The sequence below is a fragment of the Carassius auratus genome, unplaced genomic scaffold (genome assembly GCF_003368295.1).
Source record: "Carassius auratus strain Wakin unplaced genomic scaffold, ASM336829v1 scaf_tig00216865, whole genome shotgun sequence".
Taxonomy (NCBI): Eukaryota; Metazoa; Chordata; class Actinopteri; order Cypriniformes; family Cyprinidae; genus Carassius; species Carassius auratus.
In genome coordinates this window covers 669,126-696,521 of record NW_020528776.1, presented here as the reverse complement: position 1 = coordinate 696,521, position 27,396 = coordinate 669,126, and the positions used below count along the sequence as shown (strand labels likewise).

The window sequence follows — 27,396 nt, the reverse complement described above, 5'->3', positions numbered from 1 at the left end:
GTTTAAGGCAAAATAGCCTGGAAGCACATATGACTCTTTTTTTGTTGGTCAATTCTTTAATTTGCCAGAAGAGGGTGCTTTTGGTGATAGCTGGCTGCTAGGAGACAGTGGATATCCAGCCACCATTGTACAGGAGAGGTTCAGTGAGGTCTGGATGGAGATGCTCTGGAGAGGAGCGTGGAAACAGTGTTTTCGCTGCATCGGTAAGTCCCGTGGTAGCTTGAATCTAACCCCCTCCAAAAACTGCTCTGTTATTGTGGTTACTGTAATTCTCCACAACATCAGAGAAAATGCACAGCTTCCTGAGCAGGAAGAAGCATGTCATACTGGTGCTGATGATAATTAAGATGCTTTTTCTGATGAATGATTTCAATTAATGGTTTCATAATATGTTTAGTTAGTTTTTTTTTTTTTTCAGTTTGAATGCAGAATTAAAGTTTTAGAGTTTTTCTTCTGACATAATGTGTTGAAATAACAAAGTGCACAGTTATATTTACCTTCTTGGTCTATATTTTCCCCTGCAAACTTAATCGAAACAAATTTGCAAATAAGAAGCATATATTTGGTTTCTTTTACAAAGTTTTTTGAGATATTCCACAATTTTATTTTACTTCTGTAAACACAACACATATCCACTTACAATTATGTATTCTTATAAAAAATATATATATAGACAAAAAATTATAGACATATGGTCACACACTGACATTTATGAAATTATTTGTAATTTATATGGGTATATTGCATTTTTTTTATTTATTTTTTGTCAGTACCACCACTTTTTCTTTTTTTTTACTACATATAATATACTCTATGTACAGTACATATAACTTCAAATATGTTTCTGAATGGGATGCCTACTTCATACATTTCTAGAAAATTATGGAAATATGTAGTTCTGAACACTAAAACAATAAATGGAAATCAAATGTCCCTGTATATCATCTAGTGGAAAAGGTTGGTACTGCACAGAACTTGTTCACATGATGGGGTAAACATGTTTTGTAAAATGTATATATTATATAAAATATTTAAAAAAAATCTATACATTTTTTCTAAATATAAACTTAAATTAAACTTAAATTTTGCACTTTTAAAAAAGATACCAATCTTAACTTTGTGGTCCGAAGTATTCAAGTTTTATAACAATTTAAGCTGGAAAAGTCATTTTTATGTCTATGCTCAACAAGTGGGATTTACAGTTAAAAAAGGCTAATCATATTTTTTTGTTTGTTTGTTTTTCACAAACTTTGAAACCAAAAAGTTGTTAAACTCTTCAAGATGTTGACACTGGACATACAACAAAGGAATTCGTTGTTAGTTTGTTGTGTTTGAACTGTTGTTTTTGAATGGCTGCCTATGCGGGTCAAAATTGACCCATGAACACATAACAAACATATAAATAGCCATCCCTTGGTGGATTTGCTGGTAGGTTTTGGGTCATTGTCAAGTTGCAGGGTCCAGATTACTGGACCAAAACCCAACAATTGTGAGTACTGGCTACATCTGTTTTGCAACTATAAATATTTAATCAGTGAAATGAGCATAGGAGAGAGCTCATTTTTCCATTCCTCTTTAATGATTTTACTTATAGTTTTTCTATATAAACACTTACTAGAAGGGCGTGTTTGACCATCAAGAATACCCATTTCACTGTCCACCTCTTGCATTTTTTAAAGCAATACCACATTCTGTGATACCCACATCTTGTATGAAATTTCAGATACTCGCCGTTTACGATTTCCCAGTATCAAAGATGTGAGTCAAACCAGTATTCTGAGCAACAGGTATGAAGCGTGAGATAAGTATAATGGTATATGAAAGGCTTTCAACCAACCAAAGAAACTTTTTACTTGGCAGTTTAACAGTTTTGTATTAACAACATAAATGGGTTTCTCGCTTTCACAAGATGGATAGAAATATAATTTTGATGTTGTATATGGTGCTCACGTCGATGATGTCATAGTGATAGACAGTGGTGGGTGTGTCTTCTGTCAAATAGAAGTCGTTTCCTGATGCGGATTCCCTTCATCATTTTCATCTGAAATAATCTCCATTTGGTTTCCTGTAGAATCAGAAATACATAAACAATAACTGTTGCTACATCTAATGTACATTCGGAAGATGTTTCAGTGACACAGTCTCAATCAAGACACAAAAGGTAATTGAAAATAAATTAAAAAAAATACCACAATATAATAATAATAGATTTAATGGCACCTTTCCGGTGCTCAAGGACGCTTTAGAGCACAGATGCAATTAGAAAAGGTTAACACTTGTGAAAAATAGAATGAAGCACAGTGACATACAAGACACAACATACAAATGATAACATTCAGAAAACAATGAGATGCAAGACACAATTTACAAATCATAACATTAGAGGACAGTTGAGTTTTGAGTAGAGATTTAAGTTAAGAGATATTATTGACACAGCAGGGTGATTGAGGATACCAAGGAACACTGGGAAAGCCAGAATCAAAAGACCGTAATGAGTCAGTTGGTGTGCAGAGATAACAGGGAGCCAGAGAAATCCCTCCTGGTCCTAACCGCCCCACTCTGAGTGGGACTTAAACCCATGTTGCTGGCATGGAAGGTGGACACTCATCCCCCAAACCTCACTCCCATCCGAGTCATGGGACCAATGTAACCACTCCACAGTCTAACATAAGTCACTAGAGCACCTCTTGATGTTATGAAGTAAGGTTTACCCGCATATCTCTATACCAGCTAGCCTCTGTTCCACCATGTGGTGTGAAGATTTAAAAGTGAACAGGATCATTTTGTACTTAATATGATATACTGTATAACTGGAAGCCAGTTGAGATAATAATAATAACAATGATAATAAGAAATAATAATAAAGAAATTAGGGTTAAAGCTTGGAGTGGGTGAGTATTCTAGCAGCACAGTTTTATATATATATATATATATATATATATAGAGAGAGAGAGAGAGAGAGAGAGAGAGAGAGAGAGAGAGAGAGTGAGAGAGTTATCTGTCGATGGAGCTTGCAGGTAAACCAGTGAAAAGGGCATTACATTAATCAAGGCAAGATGAGACAAAAGCATTGGGTTACTGTTTGGAAGGACATTTCTGGTTTTAATATGAGTGTGCTCCTGCAAAATCTCAGAAATGGTAGGATGATATTTAAATAATACCAATGAGGGAGAATAGATTCCAAGACCTCAGAAAGTTTAGAGGAAACAATCGAGGTTAATAATGATGTGATATCAACAAGATTGCTATAGCATATTATCAATAAGTTTATGACCAGAAATACCAGAAGAAGAGATGGAAGAGATCAGAAAAAGAGATGGAAGAGATATCAACCTCTATTGTACAGAACGAATCAAGCAGCATGCTTATGAGTAATAAAATGAACATGCTAAATCAAGTTCAGAAACAATCAAAAACTGACAATAATTGATAAAAAGCATCATATTAAAGTAACCAAGCAGAAGAACATCTCAGTTAGGTGTGTAATGGAAACATCACATCAGTGACCGACACAAATTAGGATCTCGCTTAGAGGAACCAATCTACTTTGATCTACAGTGGCTAAATTAACAAATTACCAGACGCCACCTGAATCAAATATTCCACCAACGTTAAATAGTAATGACTTTATGAATTTCTTCACTGATAAAATAGATAACATTAGAAATACAATAGCGAATGTAGATTCTACAGCGTCTAACACTTCAGTTTAATTCATCGCACCCAAAGATAAACTGCAGTGCTTTACAACCATAGGACAGGAAGAGCTAAATAAACTTATAACTGTATCTAAACCAAAAACATGTTTATTAGATCCTGTACCCACTAAATTACTGAAAGAGCTGTTACCTGTAGCCGAAGAACCGCTTCTCAATATTATTAACTCGTCGTTATCTTTAGGTCACGTCCCAAAACCATTCAAACTGGCGGTTATCAAGCCTCTTATTAAGAAACCAAAACTATATCCTAGTGTACTGGCAAATTATAGGCCTATTTCAAATCTTCCATTTATGTCAAAAATTTTAGAAAAAGTTGTGTCTGCTCAATTGAGCACCTTTCTGCACAAAAATTTCAGTCAGGTTTTAGGCCCCACCAAAGCACAGAAACTGCACTTGTTAAAATTACAAATGACCTGCTCCTTGCGTCAGATCAAGGCTGCATCTCATTTCTAGTCTTACTTGATCTTAGTGCTGCGTTCGACATCATAGATCATGACATACTCATAGATAGATTACAAAACTATACAGGTATTCAAGGTCAGGCTCTAAGATGGTTTAGATCCTACCTGTCCGATCGCTACCATTTTGTTTACTTAAATGGGGTGTCATCTCATTTATCACCAGTAAAATATGGAGTGCCACAAGGATCCGTCCTAGGTCCCCTTCTATTTTCAATATACATGTTGCCCCTTGGTAATATTATTAGAAAATACGGAATTAGCTTCCACTGTTATGCTGATGATACGCTATATATCTCAACGAGACCAGATGAAACTTCCCAATTATCTAAGCTAACAGAGTGTGTTAAAAATGTAAAAGATTAGATGACAAATAATTTTCTCCAATTAAATTTGGATAAGACGGAGATATTATTTATTGGACCAAAAAACACTACACAGAATCTTGTAGATTACAATTTGCAACTAGACGGATGTACTGTTACTTCCTCTACAGTCAAAAATCTGGGTGTTATATTAGACAGCAATTTGTCTTTTGAAAATCATATTTCCAATGTTACAAAAACTGCATTCTTCCATCTTAGAAACATTGCCAAGCTACGAAACATGTTATCTGTTTCTGATGCAGAAAAGCTAGTTCATGCATTTATGACCTCTAGACTGGACTATTGTAATGCACTTCTAGGTGGTTGTCCTGCTTCGTCAATAAACAAGCTACAGGTAGTCCAAAATGCAGCAGCTAGAGTCCTTACCAGGTCAAGAAAATATGATCATATTACCCCAATTTTACAGTCTCTGCACTGGCTACCTATTAAGTTCCATATCAGTTACAATTTATCATTACTTACCTATAAGGCCCTAAATGGTTTAGCTCCTGCATACCTAACTAGACTTCTACCATGTTACAATCCATCACGCACCCTAAGGTCACAAAACGCTGGACTTTTGGTAGTTCCTAGGATAGCAAAGTCCACTAAAGGAGGTAGAGCTTTTTCACATTTGGCTCCCAAACTCTGGAATAGCCTTCCTGATAATGTTCGGGGTTCAGACACACTCTCTCTGTTTAAATCTAGATTAAAAACGCATCTCTTTCGCCAAGCATTCGAATAATGTATCTCTTAAATTGTGAGTGTAGTTGCATCTGATCAAATGCGCATTTTTATTCATTAGCTTGGGTTAAACTAATTTTAGTTTGTTGGATCAGCAGCTATGCTAATGATGTCTCTATTTTGTTTCTATGTTTTGCCACGGGATTTACATCCCGTGGTAACTAGGATTTACACAAGCTCCAGCCTGACCCTCAGAGGACCCCAGATGATGCTAACCCTGAATCAACAAACAGAACCAACAATTATTGCTACATGTGTGACTGCATCATATAACAATTATTAATTAATAACATGAATAATGTTCATCGTCTAGCTGACTACGTCTTGTATTAATTTTTTCAAAAAATCCTGTCAAACGTGCACAAACTGACAGTCACCACCATAAGCTACTACTAAATATTGTAGAAACATTATTTTCTGTAAAGTTGCTTTGTAACGATTCGTATTGTAAAAAGCGCTATACAAATAAACTTGAATTGAATTGAATTGTATGGGTCTAACGAGTTAAGCAGTAACTTTAGCTGCCATGTTCTTTCTCTCAAAGGAAAATGATTGGGCCACTTCATCAAATACTTAAGTTGTCGTTTCAATAATCATACCATATCAAAATCACGTACCACAAGGATTTAAATTAACATATTTTACTAGTAGAAATCATGCAAAACAACTTTATATCTACATAATTTTAGTCACGAACATAGTACACGAAGAAAAACTTCCTCTTGAAATGTAGTTCAGCAACCAAAGACCAAAAGGACGAATTTTGTAACCCACCAATCAGTGCTTTTGTTCTCTTGTTGCTAGGCAGAATTTCTCCCATGGCCAATCACATTAAAGGAAGAACAGAGTGACGTTGAGTTTTTCCAAAGGATTACTCATTATTTTGAGCTCACAACACTTGAAATCTTAAGTTTATGCATTTTGAAGGTAAATTAGTTAAACTAACTCATATTTTTAAGTGACAGGGCCACAATGCAAAAATTTAAGTAATGTTTAGTCAACATTACTTGATTTTTTAAGTCAAGGCAACATTAGGGTTTACAGTGTACCGTGCTGGGTCCCCTGACTACAGGCATGGTTGCTACTATCTGCCAGCCTGGACCATCTCAGCCAGTTTATGCTTCATTCCAGTTGGACTACACTTCAGTCAAAGGTCAATGACTCAGGAAGCAGCTGTATGATCCTTAGTTCTCCAGCTGCAGCGTGTTTTCTCTACCGTACCTGGCAGCAGGGCCGTCGCTCTCTCTCTCTCTCTCTCTCTCTCTCTCTGTCTCTCTCTCTCTCTCTCTCTCTCTCTCTCTCTCTCTCTCTCTCTCTATATATATATATATATATATATATATATATATATATATATATATAATTGAGACCAAAAATTATTCAGCACCTTACAAACACCATGTACTGCTTATGTGTGTGTGTTTGTGTTTTTTTCTGAATTGCTAATGCAGCCTTTTCAAACCACAGTCTAAATAAAATTTGGTTTGACTGTATATTTCATTTTTACATTGAAGACTATCCCGTGCAATTTTACATTTAATTATTCGGTTTCTGTACCTGGAGACCTGCAAACTTGAAAAAATAAAAGTAAACATTGTGTAAATCGCACAAATAAATAAACATGAATGACCATACAAATTAAACCATTTCAAACAGGGCCCACTGGTACAAAATCAGTTTGAATGTCCACTGAGAAAAGCAACATTTTTGTCTTTGTCCTATTGGCAGTTAAGGGGATTTTCCATAACAGAGCTAGTCTATACATTTATCAGTTGCGTCTTGTGATTGTTTGAAGTAAAACAAAAAAAAACAAAAAAAATTCCTTGTTTCAGTCCCTTTCAATATAAAAGTAATTTATACTCAAAAAAAAAAAAACTCTTTGCAGTCAAATAATGGTGTAATAATGTAACTTCTGAAGACACAGTCACAGTCAACTCTCAACTAACAGAACTTGTCACAATACCAAATATGGCATATTAGTTATTGAATAATAATATTTAGGGTTAGGGGAGACTACCATAATGTACTATAATAGAAGATGTTCTACTCACCAGTGAAAGTCACTTTGAATCTCCTGCACATGGTCTTTTTGCTGTTGATGATCTGTAGTTTATAAAGCCCAGCATCTTTAGTTGTGATGTCGTTGATAGACAGAAATCCAGTCTCTTCCAGATGCACATTGGCTCTTAAATTCTCACCAGTTTTATTTGGCCATGTAGCATTTGTAGCAACAAGACTCTTGTCTTTTCCAAACATCCACAGCAACAGATCACCTTCCTGTATTTTAGCAGCAGTATGTAGACGCACAGAACCTCCCTCTTTCACCGGATTTCTCTTTACTTTATGTCACAGCAGCATATAAAAAAAAAGAGAATGCAGAATTCATTTTGCCATTTCAAAATACATTTACATATACTTTTAGAGCTAGTCTGACATGTCTGACAACTTTTTATTTTGCATCACAAATAATGGGATTTATCTTCAGTGTCTTTCAGATGTTTAGAACCAACTGTTATGTGACATTTGTTATGCAAAATTATGCAGTTATGCAGATATGGTGCCAACACACTAATACAAACTGTCAGCAAATGTTCAGTTGAGTGGAAACTAATTTCAGCTTACTGCACACATTGAGGCCTAGTGGTTAGAGAGTTTGACTCCTAACCCTAGGGTTGTGGGTTCAAGTCTCGGGCCGGCAATACCATGACTGAGGTGCCCTTGAGCAAGGCACCGAACCCCCAACTGCTCTCCGGTTGCTGCAGCGTAAATGGCTGCCCACTGCTCCAGGTTTGAGTGCACTTTGGATGGGTTAAATGCAGAGCATGAATTCTTAGTGTGGGTCACCATTCTTGGCTTATCACTTCACGTCACACAGAACCCTTGAATAAAATATATAGTTGGTTAACATATATGTGGAGTTTGGCATCCAAATGTAGGCTTTATCCTTAACCTCTTCAGTGTTGAGTTTAAAATATTCTAGCGGTCCCCACAGAGCGAGTTATTTAAAGTTGACCATTATTTTAGAACGTTCCCCTTACTGTTTCCATGGCGACACATCAGACTTGTCACATGACACACCGCTTCTATAATAACACTGAATGACAGATGGGTCGCTTTTATTTCATTTTTCCTTTTTCTTTTAAAATAGTCACAAATTTGCATACCAGGTTATGAACAATCTGATATTCCAGTTCATAAATAGGTGTAAATTAGTGTGTTTTGTCATTTAAAAAACTTTCTAAATGATCTTGATTATGATCTGTAATGTGAGATGGGCGCCGCCATGTTTGTTCCTGCTGCAGTTCAGAGAGTCCTGTCAGTCCAACGCTATCTCACGGCCAATTCGTACTTATTTTACGAGGTGGCTTATTCGTACGAATTTGCACGACCTCACTCGTATGATTTTATACGATTTGTCTAAACCCCAGTGATGATTAGGTTTAGGGGCGGGGTTAGGTGTACTGTTTGAGTGCATTAATTACTCCGGGATATTGGTTTGTTTGAACTCAGAGGGAGTGTCAGCCACATTAAAAAAGTAAACAGCTTAAGTCATTTGTGGATTAATGCGTATTAGAGATGCGAATCGTTTAAAACGATTCAGTTCGATTTGGTGAACTGAATGATTCGTTCGCGAACCGGATACTGCTTTGATTTTAAATCTCTCTCACAACAGACACGGAAGAGAAGACAATGCTGAATAAAGTCGTCGTTTTTGCTATTTTTGGACCAAAATGTATTTTCGATGCTTCAAAATATTCTAACTGATCCTCTGATGTCACATGGACTACTTTGATGATGTTTTTCTTACCTTTCTGGACATGGACAGTATACCGTACACACAGCTACTAAATCTAAAATATCGGACTAAATCTAAAATATCTTAAACTGTGTTCCGAAGATAAAAGGAGGTCTTACATGTTTGGAACAGCATAAGGGTGAGTTATTAATGACATAATTTTTATTTTTGGGTGAACTAACCCTTTAAGCCAATGGTGGCCACTGAGTTGCCCACACTGTGTGGATGGCGGTGGTGAGGTGGCTGGGATTGTGTGGTGGTTTGATCACTTTATCTTTGTTTTTTTCCTGTAGGTTTGCAGTGTGATTGCCGTGAGCTTGACTGCTGTGAGAACACTTTTGCTCGTGCCACTTCGGTCTTCACTTTCTGGGTAACCTGTGGCCATCTATACTGGGTTTTCTTTTTGTTGTTTGTTTATTTATTTATTTATCTTGTGTGTGTGTGTGTGTGGGGGGGGGGGGGGGGGTATTTGCATCAAAGATTGGTGATGTGGTGTTCTAATACTTTTGACCTGTCTGAATAAAAATTTGCATGTTTATCAAGTCACCTCATGGCCCCTTTCGCCTGGTTACTACTGAACTACTTAGGTCATCCCACCACATACTTTTATATCCATCCCACAGTAGACACTACAGAAAAGATGCTGATTTACCATTATCAGTAATAAGCTGCTCACAACGACTGTTGGCACAAAGGAAGATATCACGTGCGGGCGAAATATTCTATAGGTAAATGTTTTTGTAAAAAAAATATTTTATAATAATATTTTGAAGGAAGTCTATTTTACAAAATAATACTAATAATAATACTAATAAAAACTTGGCTACACCAAAATTAACCACAGCACTTGCTACATGTTGCACAATACAGCAAACTGCAGTACAGGGCCTATACTTAAAAACTTTAATGGCAATATAAAGAACTTCTTTGCCATTAAGGTGAAACTACTGAACCTAATCATAGGAGCTTTATTAAAAAATTCTCATAAAAATACATTTAATTTAATCAGACAGACTTAGAAGTTTTTGCATCTGAAATCTTCACATGCATTTTGGCATATCACTGAACTGCATTTACACATTTACATTTATTCATTTAGCGGACGCTTTTATCCAAAGCGACTTACAAATGCGGACAGTGGAAGCAATCAAAACAACAAAAAGAGCAATGATATATAACTTCTACAGTGTAACAAGTCTGAGTTAGGTTAACACAGTACACGTAGCAAATAAATAAAAAGAAAACAGATAGAATACAAAAAGAAAAGAGCAATCTAGTGTAAGAGGTCTTTTTTTTAATTGTATAATAAATTGAAAGAAAACAGATAGAATACAAAAAGATTAGAAAGCTAGTTAGATTCAGTATTAGAATAGTACTAGAGTTAGAGGGTCAAATAAAGAAGAGATGTGTTTTAAGCCGATTCTTGAAGATGGCTAAGGAATCAGCTGCTTGAGTTGGGAAGGTCATTCCACCAGGAGGGAACATTTAATTTAAAAGTCAGTAAAAGTGACTTTGTGCTTCTTTGGGATGGCACAATCAACCGATGTTCACTTGCAGAACGCAAGTTTCAAGATGCCTTGAATTTTATGTACGCAGCTTTTGGTAGCCAGTGCAAAAACTCATTAAAAATAATTATTGCAGTGATATTGTATCTTTAATTTATTATTCACTTCATTGGACTGCAGTTTTACAGCTGTTGAACTTTAATGAACTGCAGTTATATACTTCATTGTACTGCAGTTTTATTGCAGTGATACTTCAATGTACTGCAGTTATTTTTTGCATATTGCAGTTTTGTTTTGTTTTATATAAAACTCCCGTAGTCTATAACTACTGTAGTTTTGAGTTGTTTTAATACATAAATTCAGTTAAATCATCAAACATCTGTATGACTTGACAGTGACTTGCTTGACCCAAGCTATGACTTGACTTGAATTGCTTGACAAAAGCAGTGACTTGACTTGCTTGATTCTCACAAAAAAATTGACTTGGACTTGCTTGAGACTTGAAGGTTAAGACTTACATAGACTTACTTGTGACTTACACATGTGTTAGTGAATTATGGCATATTATGGGATACATATAAGTATGGTTCATTAATAACACTTTCCCTTTTTACAGCTTGACTGATGAGGAGCAGCATCGGCATTCTGTCAAACATCTGCTTTTGTTCTCCATAGAATTGTTATTTATTTTAATTTTTTTATTTTAGATGAAACAATAGCTAGTGTGCACTGTAAAAAATTTTGCCGTTAAATAACAGTAATTTTCTGGCAGCAGGGGTGCCAGTAAAGTACTGTTAATTTACAGCTCTTAACCATTAATTTACCACTCTTATTTTTTAACAGTATTTTACCGTAAATTCTACCATGGAAATTAACTCCACTCCCACTGCTTCAAACAGTTCGAGTTTTTAAAACTAGCATTCCTACGATGTTAGTACTATGAACTTATTTCATTTGAGTCCACTGAGAAGGAATATTTCTTACACTTAATGTGCAGTAATAAAGTAACTAAATACATGACTTTTACTCAAATCACTGTGGCTCATTGTCAGCTGTATTACACATGTATGTGCTGAAATACTCAACACAGAGATCATCACTGTATCAGCAACTCCACATTTACTTCCTTTATATAAAGCAGCAGAAAATCTGAATTTGTGGCTCATCATTGACTGAAGCACCGGCTCTACTCTACAGCACAATGGTGAACAACAAAACTACATTAAACTAAACGATCTCTCTTGTGCAAACACACATTAATACAGTCGAGTTCAGTATTTACTCTCATTATCAGTGTATGACTTTGCCTATTTTTTTTCTATGGATGTTCACAAATATTTTAGTTAAATTAACTTTTTTTTCATTTGGTAAATCTGACGTTTACATTTTACAGTATATTACTGTTTTTCCTTGACTTGACGGCAAAAAACTGTAGAAAAACACTTTTTTTTTGCTGGCAACCATTAATTTACGGCAAGAAACAGTAGAAAAACAGTTATTTACTGGCAGCAGGGGTGCCAGTAAATAACTGTTTTTCTACAGTTTGTTTCCTGTAAATTAATTACAGTTTATTACTGTTAAATTATGTTTCATGCTGTTTTTTCTTCATCTTAAATCTTTAACCCTTTAAACCCCACAAGAAAATCCTCAGTTTTAAATGAACACTTATAATGTGTGCACACTACAGAGTGTTTGAGTAACACTGAATCAGTGAAGTTAATGAGATAATTCGGTGATTAATTGATGATTGAGCATTAGTGATAAACACCTGCAGAATCACTGAAGGAAAGAGAAACACAAGAACTACAAATTACTTCAGCCACAGTCTTAGATGAAATCAACTGAATAAAAGAATACATCAAATCTCTCAAGATCTGATTAAACAACTACTAAAACAGCTTCACCAGATTCACAATACTAACCAGACTGACTTTATTTCTGTCAGATGTCTACAGAAGATCTTATGGAGAGTTAAATAGGTTTAGGTGTTTTTTTTCACTACCATGATGGAGATCAGTGTTTACTTTAGTTGGGCTCTTGAACGTGACTTTTCAACAACTAAGGTTTTTTTTTACATGCTGTAACAATGCGTCTTTGGAACTTGTTATAGCAAAACAAAAGTACACAGAAGAAAAAAAATCTGATATTGTTGTTTATAGATTGACAAGAACAAATACTATTATTTCTGATCTAATCCCGTGTCTCTTCTCTTATTGAATATTGATACTACTGTTAAGAAAATTTCACTCATAATAAAAAAAAAAACCTTAGCTGAAATTTAGACAGAAACATCAAGAATCAGCGTATGAATCACAACAATGGTGACAATCCACAAAATAAATGAAAAGATCAGTTCTGAACATCACAACACATGCTACTAAAACTTAAAACAAATGCAAAATTATAAGCACATAAGAATTCAAGAAAATAAGTGAACAATTCAGGGGCATAATTTATTCATGCCGCAATGCATGCTGGGAATCATGGATGAGTTTTATCCTGTGCTGGTACCCAGCATGCATTGCATCATGAACCTTTTGATTGTCACCATTGTTGAGATTCATATGCTGATTGTTGATTTCTCTCTTTGAGTGTTGTGGGGACTGCTGCCCGAAATACTTTTTAACTAAACCTAGTCGTTAAATCCATAAATACTGGTTATCACACTACTTTTCAATCTTACAAAATTGAAGTGTCATTCACTGAAATATTTCAACACCAAAATAATATTTGATTATCATAGTAACACTTTAAGTCAGTCTAGTAGATCATGCCTGTTAGAAACAACCATAATCGCTTGACTATCAAAATTAATACTGCTGTAACAGATGCATCATAAAGATACAAATACAGCAATAAAACAAAATTTAAAGTGCAAAAGTCAATGGTCAGGAGCCCAACTAAAGCAAACACTGATCTCCACAATGGTGACGCTAAACGAAACAGTAACATTATCATCTAAATCTCTTTAATTCTCAATAAGATCTTTTGATCTCTGTTCTCTGATCTGACAGAAATAAAGTCAGTCTGGTTAGTAATGTGTGAAGTTGGTGAAGCTGTTTGTTGATCGTTTAAATCTTCAGTTGATTTCATCTAAGGCTGTGGCTGAAGTCAGTTGTATTTCATGTGTTTGTCTTGTTATGTTTTTTTTTCTTCAGTGATTCTACTCATTAACAGCAGCTGTTGATCAGTGTCTGAATTCACTCATTAGTGTTCATTCTCTCTGTCAGGTGGACTATATTAGTAAACTCATGTAGGGAATAGTGAATGAGGGTGTAGGGTGTGATTTGAAACACAGCCGCTGAGTGTCGACTTTGAACGTTGTTAATTTACGATATATAGCAGCAGGCTACTTCTCGAAAACGATGAATATTACCCAGAATGCACTGTTTTAATGAAAAACAGTATTTTACTGTCGAAATTTGGCCGTTTTTTTACAGCGATTTTTAACAGTGTGGCTTGCTTAAATTCAACCTGTTCATCATATAAAGCAATCAAGTCTCTTCTGAATATTTGGACTAAACCGCTCGATTCATATGGATTAGTTTTGCAATCTCCATTAACTTTTTAAAAGTGACAAAGAGGTAGAGAAAAATTACAGATTCTATAAAAAAACTCTTAATTTGTGTTTCAAAAAGGTGAACAAAAAGTTTACATTTCATATTATTTTCATTTTTGTGTTGGAAGTTGCTGTATCAGTGGTGTTTAATGTCTGAATGACAGAAGAAAGAAAAGAAAAGAAAAATAGCTATGGGAATAAAAAACCAGCAATATTTCCATCTGATACTAAGTACATGCACATTAAACTAAGTAATATGAGCTGGATTTGGTTGTTGTTTTGTTCATCTTAATGTTTGACAATAAGACTTTGTTAATTATTGCAGGACAATGAAACAGAAATCTTAAAATAATGATCTACTGTAGCATAATGAAGCTGCTGCATCAGCTGTAACACTTACACCGTTTTTTTTCTAGTATAGAGATCTTGCGGCGATAGTAAATCACAACAGCAGCCAGAACAGCAGCCACCAGCAAAATAGCAACAACAATTCCTGCTATAAGACCTGGAGACAGCCATGGACCTGCAACAGTTAAAGATGACAGTCAGCTAGTGAGTAAATGTGTGGTATTTTAATCTGATACAATTATGTAATATTATTATGGGAGAAGTGATAAATCCAAGTGATATCATTATATTGTATGTCATCATTACATTGATCTTCACTGACTCAGAGTTACTCACCAGTGACAGAAAGAAGGAATCGCTGGGAGCTCTCGCGGCCTCTGATCTGTAGCTCATAAAAGCCAGTATTTTCAGTTTTGGTCTTCTTGATGGTAAGAGATCCAGTCTGATTCAGCTGCAGTCTGCCTCTGAATCTCTCATCATCATCATTTAATGAGATCTCTTTAGTTTCCACATCAATTTTAGCGAGAAGGATGCCTTTATCTCCAAACCTCCACACAATCAGATCATCTGAGTGTATTTCAGCATCAGTTTGTAGGGTGACAGACTCTCCCTCCATCACTGACACTGACTTCACTTCATCCATCTTGCCAACATCACCTAGAAAAAAGACGAAAAGGTTTAGCAGATAGAGATTAAATGTATAATACAAAATCATTTACTCTCTACATGCATCCTTATGCTACCTGGGAAAGTGTACATTTATATTAATTATTATTTATACAGACATCACTCGCCGCAGCATAAATGTGTGTGTGTGTGTGTGTGTGTTCACTGCTCTGTGTGTGTGCACTTTGGATGGGTTAAAAGCAGAGCACAAATTCCGAGTATGGGTCATGTCACTTTATACTGTATGTATAGTCACTTTCAATTATTGTCTTCTGGGCAACTGTCAGATCAGCAGTTTTCCCCATGATTGTGTAGCATAGTGAACCATTTCGAAGGTTCAGGAAAATTTTACAGGTTTTGAGTTGATTAGCTGATTAGCATATTCTAATTGTCGGGTTTTTTGTTAAATATGAGCCAAAATCATCACATTTAAAAGAACTAAAGACTTAAACTACTTCAGTCTGTGTGCATTCAATTTATTTAATACATGAGTTTCACAATTTGAGTTGAATTACTGAAATAAATGAACTTTTTTTACAACATTCTAATTTAATCATAAATATAAACTTTATAAATTAAACAGATAATCTCATATCATTTCCAACCCTTCTTAAAAACACAAATGAGGATATTTTAAGGAAACCTGAGAAATTGTATAATTTTTTTTTTTTAAATAAAATTTTAGAAAAGTCTATGCAACTACCAAATTCAAGGTTCAGGGCTGCGTTTCCTGAAACTGTCTTAATGCTACGTCATTCTTAACCCTTTGCTGCATGAATTATAAAATCACAAAGTCATATTTTTTTAAGTTTCTTTTTACTTTTAAACAAGTAGAAAATCATGCCAATTTTTTTTTAGTCAATATATTCTATTTTTAAACAGCTACATAGGCAGAATTTTACTCTTTGGTGCATGACATCCACTGTATTGGACAATGAGAGATTATAGCACTGTACACTTGAGATTACAGAACAAGCAATGTGTGCGGTGCTCCTGCATGGCTTTGACCAACAGATGTCGCTGCCGTCACACTTGTGTTGTTTATTTATTTATTTATTTTGTGGATTAAGACATTATTTCGAGAAAATTACTCATTATTACGAGAAACTAATTCATTATTATGAGAAAGTTTCCCATTAAGAAGAATAAATCGTTTATTTAATTGTTTATATAATTTTATTCGATTTTAAATAATTTTGAAATGAGTACGTATGGAAGCCCATTTCCACCACAGTTGAGAAAAATATAATTCATATTTCATAATTATATTTTTCTCAACTGTGGTGGAAATGGACTTCCATACTCATTTCAAAATTATATAAAATCGAATAAAATTATATAAAAATAAAATAAAAGATTTATTCTTGTTCTTCTCTCTTCTGTTAAAAGCTGTTAAATTATAAAGCTGTGTCTTCTGTACGATTTTTTTTTTCTTGTATTTTATGTGTTGACCATTGGGAGGTGCTTTGGGCATATATATTTTTTCTTTCTTGGTTTTCTTTCCTGACGTGATGAGTGTTGTAAAGCGAAAGTTTCTTGCAAGTCCGTTACGTTCTAACAATAAAGAGTTCGTGTCTTTATTTAAAATCAATACTTCTTTTATAAAGAACACCGTTCTCTCACATAACACAGTGAAGCAGTCCATGCATAAAATAAATAATCGATTCTCGGGCCATTAATAGGCTAACAACCAATTCAGCACCAGCGCTATGGACAGCACCTGGTAACGTCGCGCGGAAGAAGGCATATCTTAAACAACCTCCTAAAGGTATAGATCGGGGAACATACCTAGAAATGGTACACATTTATTCAAGGCATACCTTTAGATTCTTCATAGCACGCTAAGAGACAGCGTTATCTGGAAATGCAGCCCAGATGAGTGGTAAAGACTTTATTAAAGTAATCCAAGGGACTTCAGTAGTTTATCCTCAGTTTTATAAAGTGCTTCTTTTGCATAAATATATAAATAAATAAAATATCAGAATTTATGTTGTAAAGATCTCGTATGTGTTTTGAGTGACATAGGATTAATCAATTAATACTAATTAGTAATAACATAAATTTCATTTTTGGGTGAACTATCTCTTTACGTAGCCTAAATTAATTATTGTAAAGCTAGGCCGAACTTACAAATGTTAAGAAATAGACTACATGTCACATTCTATATCTATATCTATATCTATATCTATATATATAATAAATAGGCTGACAGGCTATTAACAAATACAGCGTTAATGTAAGCTGTATGGAACGTTTTTATATTGAAAAACTTGAGATACTCACCAAAGACAGTAACATTGAATATCTTTATTGTAGTCTGTTCTCTTGAGACGGATAGTTTATATTTTCCTGAGTGTCTGATTCTGGTGTTTCTGATGGTGAGAGAGCCAGTCTTTTGGTCCACCCTCAATCTGCCTCTGAATCTCTCATCATCGGTCACAAAAAATGAAGTCAATCCTGCCTTTCTCGTTATTTGAGATACGACAGAGTCTTTAGGTCCAAACATCCACAGTATGGTATCATCGTTCTGTATTTCAGTAAGATTAGTGTGTAGAGTGACGGAATCTCCCTCCATCACGGACTCAGATTCATCTGAACCAGACACACCTAGAGCAAAAACCATTAGTTCAGACTCTACAACAAGCCCTTTCCCATATGTCAGGAACGGGGGTATAGTCGGCTCTAAAAAATCCCAGAAATATCCTACTATGAATAACAACAATTTGATTTATTTATTTTTATGGATAAACTGTGTAGAGATCGTTTAGTATGTGCTCAAGAATGCGAACATTGTACGAAAACTTATTCAAATTGGTAAATTACCATTTATCACGTAGTTTGCCACATTATTCCTTATTCATAATCATTATTAGACACCTCTTCGTCGGCGTCGTTTGCCATTTATTTATCTCAGAACTACTATTCATACTGCGGGATCTAAAAATGAAACTGAAAGATATCCTGTACATACAGAAAATCATTTACTTACCGTTCATGAATAATATGAATAGAAAAAAACATAACATGTTCTGCATGTTGCTGAAGACCTGTGGAGAATCTGAATTGATAAAGACGATCTATGGAGATAATTTATGTCACTCGGTTCTGCAGAGTCGTCGTTGTTTCTGATCTGCACACAAACCGACTGACATAAACGTTAAAAAATAATAATTAAAAACAACAGCAACTGAGAGATGTCAACGCGTGGGTCCACTGAATGGCGACTCTTTTATATTCTACCAACGTTTATATTCTACCGACGTTTAAAGTGTCATGAACAATGCCCCCTCCTCGAGGGGAGAGAATAACCAATAAAACAGACCCACAACACACTCATTATATAGGTAAATGAATGTTCAAATATGACCAGAGAAAAAGACAAGAACGGGGATGGGGCCACCTTTAGATAATAGAATTATAATGATAATGATTAAGATGTTATCATTAGATACTACTAACAACTATCATGAACAAATGTCCACAGAGGTGTAGAATTTGGCAAGCCCTTTTAGCAGCTCGGAATATATTTGCAATGCATTATTAGCCAGCTTTGAGCTAGCTCTGAGAATTCGCTTGCAATATCTGCTCTAGTGTTGCTAATTTTACATATTGTTTGTTCCTGAACATAAAAATGAAAGTTGCTCTGGGTCTTGTTTTAAAATATTTTATTTATAATTTATTATTTTGTTTCTGGGACAAATTCAATTCAGCTACTTGAACAGCGTTCAACAGATGACAGCATCAAACACTGTGTAACAAAATCATTGGAAAAAAGAACCAGGGCAAATAATGTACACTGTATAAGAATTTTTAGATTCAGGGAAAAACAAATGATCTGAATCAGTTGATCCACAGAGTGAGTGCTATGTTTCACTTCTTTTAGCACGCAAAAACGAGTGCAGAAGAAATATCAGGTGACACTCAAAAAGAAGAATTGCATGTGTAAGTTAATGAGGAACAAATCATTTCAGAACAACCCAAAATAGCTGCAGTCTGCAGTTCTGCAGTCTTGTAAATGCTCTTCAACAGCACAGACCTTATAAATTATATTTATTACACATTGTATTCCAGATTGGGGCCAAATCTCAGGGATTTAATAGGCTATGTATGCCCCAGAGCCTCAATTTGTGTCTATATTTTCTTAAAGATACTGATAAAAGTTTGGTTTTAATTATACTGAACATCCTTATTATGACATTTTATGTATAAATTATCGTTAAGGCCTTTAGTCTGTGACCAAATATATTTCTGTTTGTTTTCTAGATGTGACTGACGCAGTGAAGAGAATATCAGTGATGATGGGAGATCCTGTCACTCTAAACACTGATGTTTCTGAAGTACAGACATATTTGTTGATACAGTGGATGTTCAGAAGCACAAGAATAGCTGAATTTAACAGACTCACACAATCAATCTCAATCTATGATAGTGCTGGTGGGAGATTCAGAAACAGACTGAAGCTGGATCAGACTGGAACTCTGACCATCACAAACACCAGAACCACTGACTCTGGACTTTATCATCTCACAATTGTCGGAGAAGAGACAAAATATGAACGTTTTAATGTTACAATCTTTCGTGAGTAGAACATTATGGCATCATTTGCACTAACCTTCATTTTTAATTATATATTTGTCTTTTTTATTATAACACATTTTATAGTATTGGCTGCTTTACTTAAAATAAAATACATTTCTGTAAATAAAGATCAAAAAAGTGTGTGTGATGAAACTGAAGTCAAAGTATCATCTGTCATTACCAGAACATCCACGGAGTACTTCATCACCGGAAAGTTTGTCAAGCTCAAATTGTGTGACGCCCAGCTTTGCCTGGCCCCGGTAAGCCTATTTAAAATAAAACTTATATGCATTCAATCTTTCTATTTTCAGACAATATGGATTGTTGTGGTTTCAATGAAGCTGTGATCCGATTGGCTATCTCTGCTCTTGTGGGCGTGGCTACAATTGCTGTGCTGGTTTATGACATGAGATCCAGCAGACATGAACTGATCAGAACAGAGGAGACTGAACATTACCATCTGACTCTCAGAACAACTGAATTCTGAATTGTGCAGAAATTTGTTTTTCAGATATGTCCAGATATAATGCAAAACATCTGTTGATGCTCTGCACCTTTCCTGTTCCTTGCACAGCTATTTATTATCACATCATTTTTGCATTCATTGATTGATCTAATGAATGTACTTTTTGAACATAAGTGCTCCAAACAAAATAATAATTAGCAACAGAAATTATGGCATGGAATGATTTTATAAGCTCTCAGTTATTTTGTATCCTTGAAATGAATCTTACAGAGGCAGTTTGTGTACATCTTTAGATAATTTATTTAATCAAGATTTTGTTTTGCAATAGCGTGGGGCTTGTTTTTGTTATATTTTTTCTACTGTACATTTATAACATTATAAAACGATACAGTTAAAATAGAAGTTGTGTGGGTATGTAATTCCCTGATTTCATGTTACACTTGCAAGTAAGTTTGTGATTCGAAGTGAAACCTACTTTTGTCCTTTTTATTATTTATTTAACCTTTATTTAACCAGGTGAGTACATTGTAAGACAAGAATACAATGTACTGGTCATCAGATCAAACAGTTAGGAATTTGTACAAATGTTTGGTAAAAAATATATATATATATAAATATAAATATATAGGGTCTATGGTAGAGGTGTAGTTATTGAAATACAAAGTGGCTGTGCATAAATAAACACTATAGTGTGTGGCATAATGACCAGGGCTGTGGGAGAGGGGTTGTGCAAAATATAGAGCTCTTCTGATTAGAATGTGCAAAAAAAAAATGTAATGGCATAAAAGAGTGGATCGGATTAGCATGTATAAAGATTAGACAATAGATTTGATAGTAGTGCTTTGAAGGTGGATAACGGAACAATAGATTCAAGCTTCAGGGATTTTTGTAGTGTGTTCCAATCAATAGTAGTGGAGAATTGGAAGGAAAAGCTGCCAAAGGAGGTGTGGGCTTTAGTGGCTGTCAAATTGATATACCTGCTTGAGCGCAGATTTAGAGAAGGTGTTGCTCTGGAGATTAATGATCTTAGGTAAGGAGGGGTTTTGCCGAGTAGACATTTGTAAATGAGATGATACCAGTGTGTCAAAGCGAGACTGGGACTCAGTTGCAGGTGCTCAAAAAGGTCAGTTTATTAGATGGGCTTTAATTTCAAAGAACAAAAACAAAACTAAAGGATGAAAACAAAATGGGCACGATCTCTGTGCAGGCTAAACAAGAGATGTAGACAAAGCTGAGACATGAACGAGAACAACATGACGATCTGACAACAGACAGCACACATGAGGAGACTAAATAGAGAAGGAGTGATTATCATGATGCAGAGCAGGTGATGGTGACCAATAACAAGATAATAATGAAACAAGAGGGCGGAGACGGGCACCACGGTGACACAGAAGCACGTGGTAAGTGTAAACAACCACACACTATCGGGAAAAACAGACAGATCAGCCCAGGGACATGACATTACCCTCCTCCCCAAGAGCGCCCACCACGCAGGGAAGGAACCACCATGCTGGTTGAAGTCCTCGATCAGCGACCGATCCAGAATATCCCGAGCCGGGACCCAACTCCTCTCATCCGGACCATATCCCTCCCAGTCCACCAGATACTGAAATCCCGACCTCGATGTCTGACATCCAGCAACCTCCTGACAGTGAAGGCTGGGGAACCATCCACTAGACGGGGAGGGGGAGGGGGAGGGGAGGGGAGGGTTAGTAGCAGATGGGTTAAGGCGAGAATGGAACACAGGCTTGACCCGAGAAACATGAAAAACTGGGTGTACCCGACCAAGTATGGGAGGTAACTTGAGCTTTACCGCCACCGGACTCAATACCTTTGTGATCTGATATGGCCCCATGAACCTGGGGGCTAACTTGCGAGAAGCCACCCGGAGAGGAAGGTCTTTGGTGGACAGCCATACTCTCTGACCACATACATAGCGGGGAGCAGGATTATGGTGACGGTCAGCCGCTGCTATGGTTCGTCTGGAAACCCGAGCCAAGGTTTCCTCAGCCCTCCTCCAGGTGCGGCGACACCTGCGGACGAAGGCTAAAGCAGACGGAACAGCAGCATCAGGCTCCTGTGAGGGGAACATAGGAGGTTGAAAACCAATGGAGCACTGGAATGGAGACATACCTGTGGCCGACACTGGCAATGAGTTATGGGCATATTCAATCCAGGATAACTGTTGGCTCCAAGAACTTGGATTATGGGACGTCAGGCAGCAGAGAGCTTGTTCCAGAACCTGGTTTGCCCGCTCGGACTGCCCATTGGTCTGAGGGTAAAAACCTGACGACAGACTCGTAGAGGCCCCAATCTGTCGACAGAACTCCTTCCAGAACCGGGAGACAAACTGTGGCCCCCAATCAGAAACCACGTTCACCGGAAGGCCATGAATCCGGAAGATGTGGTCAACCACCACTTGAGCTGTCTCCTTAGCTGAAGGCAGTTTGGGAAGGGGGGTGAAATGGGCTGCCTTAGAGAAGCGATCAACCACCGTCAATACTACGGTGTTACCCCACGATGGTGGAAGACCAGTGACAAAGTCAAGGGCTATGTGTGACCAGGGGCAGGAGGGGATGGGTAAGGGGTGTAGCAGACCAACAGGAGGCTGATTAGAACTCTTGTTCTGGGCGCAAATTGGGCAGGCAAACACAAACTGCCTGACGTCCTGGGCCATGGATGGCCACCAAAATCGCTGGCAGATGGCAGCCAGAGATCTCCGAACCCCAGGATGACAGACGAACTTGGATGAATGCCCCCACTGGAGGACTTCAGGGCGCAGCACAGCCGGCACGAAAAGTCTACCCTGGCGCACGTGTTGGGTGTGTACCTGAAGTGAAGGAGAAAAAATAAGAATGTCATCAAGGTACACAAAGACAAACTTGTTAACCATGTCTCGCAACACGTCATTAACCAGGGCCTGGAAGACAGCTGGGGCATTTGTCAGGCCAAAGGGTAGCACCTGGTACTCATAATGTCCCGAAGGAGTGATGAATGCTGTCTTCCACTCATCCCCCTCTCTAATCCGAACCAGGTGATAAGCATTACGGAGGTCCAACTTACTGAAGACATTGGCTCCCTGCAAAAGTTCAAAGGCAGATGACATTAAGGGCAGGGGGTACCTATTCTTAATGGTAATGTCATTCAAACCTCTGTAATCAATACAAGGGGCGCAAGGAGCCATCCTTCTTCTTAACAAAGTAAAATCCTGCGCCAGCAGGAGACGAGGAGGGACGGATGAGACCGGCATCAAGGGACTCACAAATATATTTGTCCATAGCCTCTCTTTCTGGACCAGACAGGGAATATAACCGACCACTGGGCGGAGAAGTGCCTGGAAGGAGGTTGATGGCACAATCATAAGGCCGGTGAGGAGGCAGGGACACAGCCCAGCACTTGCTGAAGACCTGCCGCAGATCGCAGTACTACTCTGGCACCCCGGGACAGATCAGCATCATCCACCTGCACAGCAGGAAACACAGCACCAGGAAAAGAGGCAGAACCTAAACAAGACTCAAGACAAGACTGCTTCCTAGACAAAGCTGAGTTTCTGGCCCAATCCACATGAGGGCCGTGCTGTACCAACCACGGGTGTCCCAGAACCACAGGGACACTCGGGGAGTCAAAAAGGTACAGCTCGGTTATCGCATGGTGATTGCCCGAAACGATAAGACTTACAGGACGGGTGAGGTGAGTGATGGTGGTGATAGGGGAATCATCAAGAGACTGAACAGAGATAGGAGTAGAGAGGCCAGTGCCGTGTCCATGAAACTACCACCTGACTGGAACCTCCAAACTGGACACCCACGGGAAGTAGTGTGCGGGAAGAGTGGGGGAAATTAAGAAGAGATGTGCCCACCAGAATCCCCCTGGCTACTGATGGGCCCTGGCTTTTAGCGGGCATTTTCCGACGAAGTGTCCGGCCCTCCCACAGTAAAAACATAAGCCCCGGGTGAGTCTCTCTTGCTTCTGCTGAGGAGTGAGACGCAGATGTCCCACCTGCATAGGTTCAGGGTCAGCAGGAGATGGCAGAGGCAGGACCGGGGTGGATTCGCTGGTCATTTCCCCCTCCAAGAAGTGCGAGCAGTCAATTGTTGGTGACGAAGGCGAAGGCGGCTCTCTACACGGAGGACCAAGTCGACCAGATCATCAAAACTGTGTGGAAGCTCTTGGGTGGCAATCTTGTCTTGGATCTCCTCGTCTAGTCCAGCAAGGAACACAGCTCTGCAAGACCCCTCATTCCAGTCACAGGCCGCTGCTAAGGTCTTGAATTCAATGGCAAACTCAGTCACTGAATGGCCTCCTTGCCGTAGCCGTGCCAGCTGGGCTGCTGCCTCATCACCCCGAGCAGAACGGTCGAATAACTTGACCATCTCCTGTCGAAAGTCCTCAAAAGAAGCACAAAAGGGAGCCCGGGCCTCCCACACTGAAGTTCCCCAGTCACGGGCCCTGCCTGTGAGGAGGGTTAGAACATAAGCCACCTTAGTCTCTTCCTGGGCATACCGGCGGGGCTGGAGGGCAAAGACTAGGGAGCACTGAGACAGGAATGCTCTGCAGGAGTTAGGGTTCCCATCATAGGGTGGTGGGTTGTTGGCATGAGGCTCAGGGTCATGACGGGTGGAAGAAAGGCTAGTGGGGTCCTCCGATCTGGCAGATGTCTGTCTTCAAAGTTCCTGGAGCTGGGCAGTCAGCTCCGACAACTGGGCATTAAGGAACTCAACCTCCCGGGACGTGGATGTTAGCTGGGAGGCATGCTGGCCAAAAGAATGCCCTGCTGGGTGACGGCTGATCTGAGGGGATCTGCACCTGCTGAGTCCATGGTGGTCAGATCGTTCTGTCAAAGCGAGACTGGGACTCAGTTGCAGGAGCTCAAAAAGATCAGTTTATTAGATGGGCTTTAATTTCAAAGAACACAAAAAATAAAAATTAAAATTAACAAACAAAAACTATCCAGGGACAGGGCAGTCTGGAAAAGATCCAAAAGAGCCTCCCGGACGAATTCCACTTGGAAATCCACTGATGCAATGCCCAGATAAACTGACAGGGAGGTGGGGAACTGGTGGCGCGCTGCGGCGTGGCGAAGAAGAGGAGTGACAGCGATCGTTGATTGCGAGCACGGAAGGCTGAAGAGTAGCGCTGCCTGAAAGCAGGAGGAAGAGGGAAAAAACTAAACTAAAGGATAAAAACAAACAGGCACGATCTCTGTGCAGGCTAAACGAGAGATGTGGACAAAGCTGAGACATGAATGAGAACAACACGACGATCTGACAACAGACAGCACACAGGAGACTAAATAGAGAAGGAGTGATTATCATGATGCAGAGCAGGTGATGGTGACCAATAACAAGATAATAATGAAACAAGAGGGCGGAGACGGGCACCACGGTGACACAGAAGCACATGGTAAGTGTAAACAACCACACACACTATAGGGAAAAACAGACAGATCAGCCCAGGGACGTGACACAGTATGTTTGACGCCGGGTGTGTCGTGAAGACCATCTGATTTGACTGTAGAGGTTGCAATGGTGGGTGTTATATGGAGCATTTTTAACAAACCGGATGGCGCCGTGATATATGACATCTAATTGTCTAAGCAGTTGGTTAGATGCAATTCTATAAATTTAATCACTGAAGTCTAGTATTGGGAGGATGGTCATTTTCACGAGGGAAAGTTTGGCTGAAAAGTTGAAGGAGGCTTTATTATGGAAAATGAATACAATCCTAGATTTAATTTTAGATTGGAGCTGGTTGATGTGGGTCTGGAAGGGGAGTGAAGAGTCTAACCTAAATATTTGTAGTACTTCCAATACTGACTCGTCTAGTTTGGTAATGCTTGTTGGGCAGGCAGGTGCAGTCTGTGATCCATTGAAAAACATACATTTAGTTTTACTAGAATTTAGAAGTAATTTGAGGCAACGGAAGGAATGTTGTATGTTATTAAAGCTTATTTGAAGGTTTTTTAACACAGTGTCCAACGTCGGGCCAGACATATATAGAATGGCGTCGTCTGCATAAAAGTTGATCATAGAGTCACCTGCAGCAAGAGTAACATCATTGATGTACACAGAAAATTGAGTCGCCCCGAGAATTGAACCCTGAGGCACCCCCATGGAAACAGCCAAAGGTCTGTAGAGGAGACCTTCTGACGTAACACACTGAAAAATTATTTGTGAACCAGGCAAGGCAGTTATTTGAAAAGCCCAGGTTTTTTAATCTATCAATGTGGATGTTATGATTGACAGAATCAAAGGCCTTGGCCAGGTCAATGAAGACTGCTGCACAATATTGTTTTTGGTAAATAGCAGTTATGAAGTCATTTATGACTTTGCGTGTGGCTGAGGTGCATCCACAACCAGCTCGGAAACCATCTTGCATGTCAGAAAGACTATGGTGGGATTCGAAATGGTTGGTAATTTGTCTATTAATAAGGCTTTCTAAGACCTTTGAGAGGCAGGGCAAGATGAAAATCAGTCTATAATAATTTGGGTCTAAGCTATCCCCTCCTTTGCATAGAGGGATTACTGCAGCAGCTCTCCAATCTATAGGTATCTCTGATGAATGAAAGGAGAGGTTGCAAATACTGGTGATGGGAGTAGCAATAATTACCGAAGAAGGAAGGAAGGGTCCAAATTGTTTAATCCACCAGATTTCAAGGGGTCAAGATGCTGCAGCTCCCTTAAAATGTTGAGTGTCTGGATATGGGCAATGGAGAAATGTGGGATGTTTTGCCTGGGTGCAACAGAGGATAAGGGGCTGTTAATTAGGGTGGGGTTCACCAGATGAAAAGCACAACCTGCCATGACAAAATGCTTATTGAAGTTCTCAGCTATAGAAGACTTATCGGTTATAACAGTATTATCAAGCCTTAGAGCCATGGGCAGCTGTATGGAGATGTTCTTATTTTCCATAGACTTTACTGTATCCCAGAACTTTTTCTGTGTAAAAATAAAATATTTTTCAAATTTCTGTGTAAAAAAGCTAACATTAGCATTCCTGACTGCCTGTGTGTACTGATTTCTGACTATGTTGAAACGTTGCTGGTCACAGGTGTTGTTTGACGCTAACGCGGTATGTTTTTATTTTGGCTAAGGGTGGTGAGTTCTGTCGTGAACCATGGGCTTTATTCTTAATTCTGAACTTTTTGTACGGGGCATGCTTATTTAGAATGGCTAGAAAGGTTTTCTTA

The 27,396-nt window shown here is 38.1% G+C and overlaps 1 protein-coding gene across 1 annotated transcript; it reads right to left on the bottom strand.

The window, feature by feature from the left end:
* Positions 1–7,551: 7,551 nt before the first annotated feature.
* On the bottom strand, positions 7,552–17,752 carry LOC113099153 (uncharacterized; the record flags this gene model as incomplete). The annotated part of the gene is made up of 4 exons (XM_026264242.1): positions 17,444–17,752; positions 14,831–15,151; positions 14,547–14,669; positions 7,552–7,625 (listed from the first exon to the last, which is right to left on the bottom strand). Coding segments are annotated over exons 1-4 (810 nt in total), but the record flags the coding sequence as incomplete, so codon positions are not given.
* Between the last annotated feature and the right edge of the window lie 9,644 nt (positions 17,753–27,396).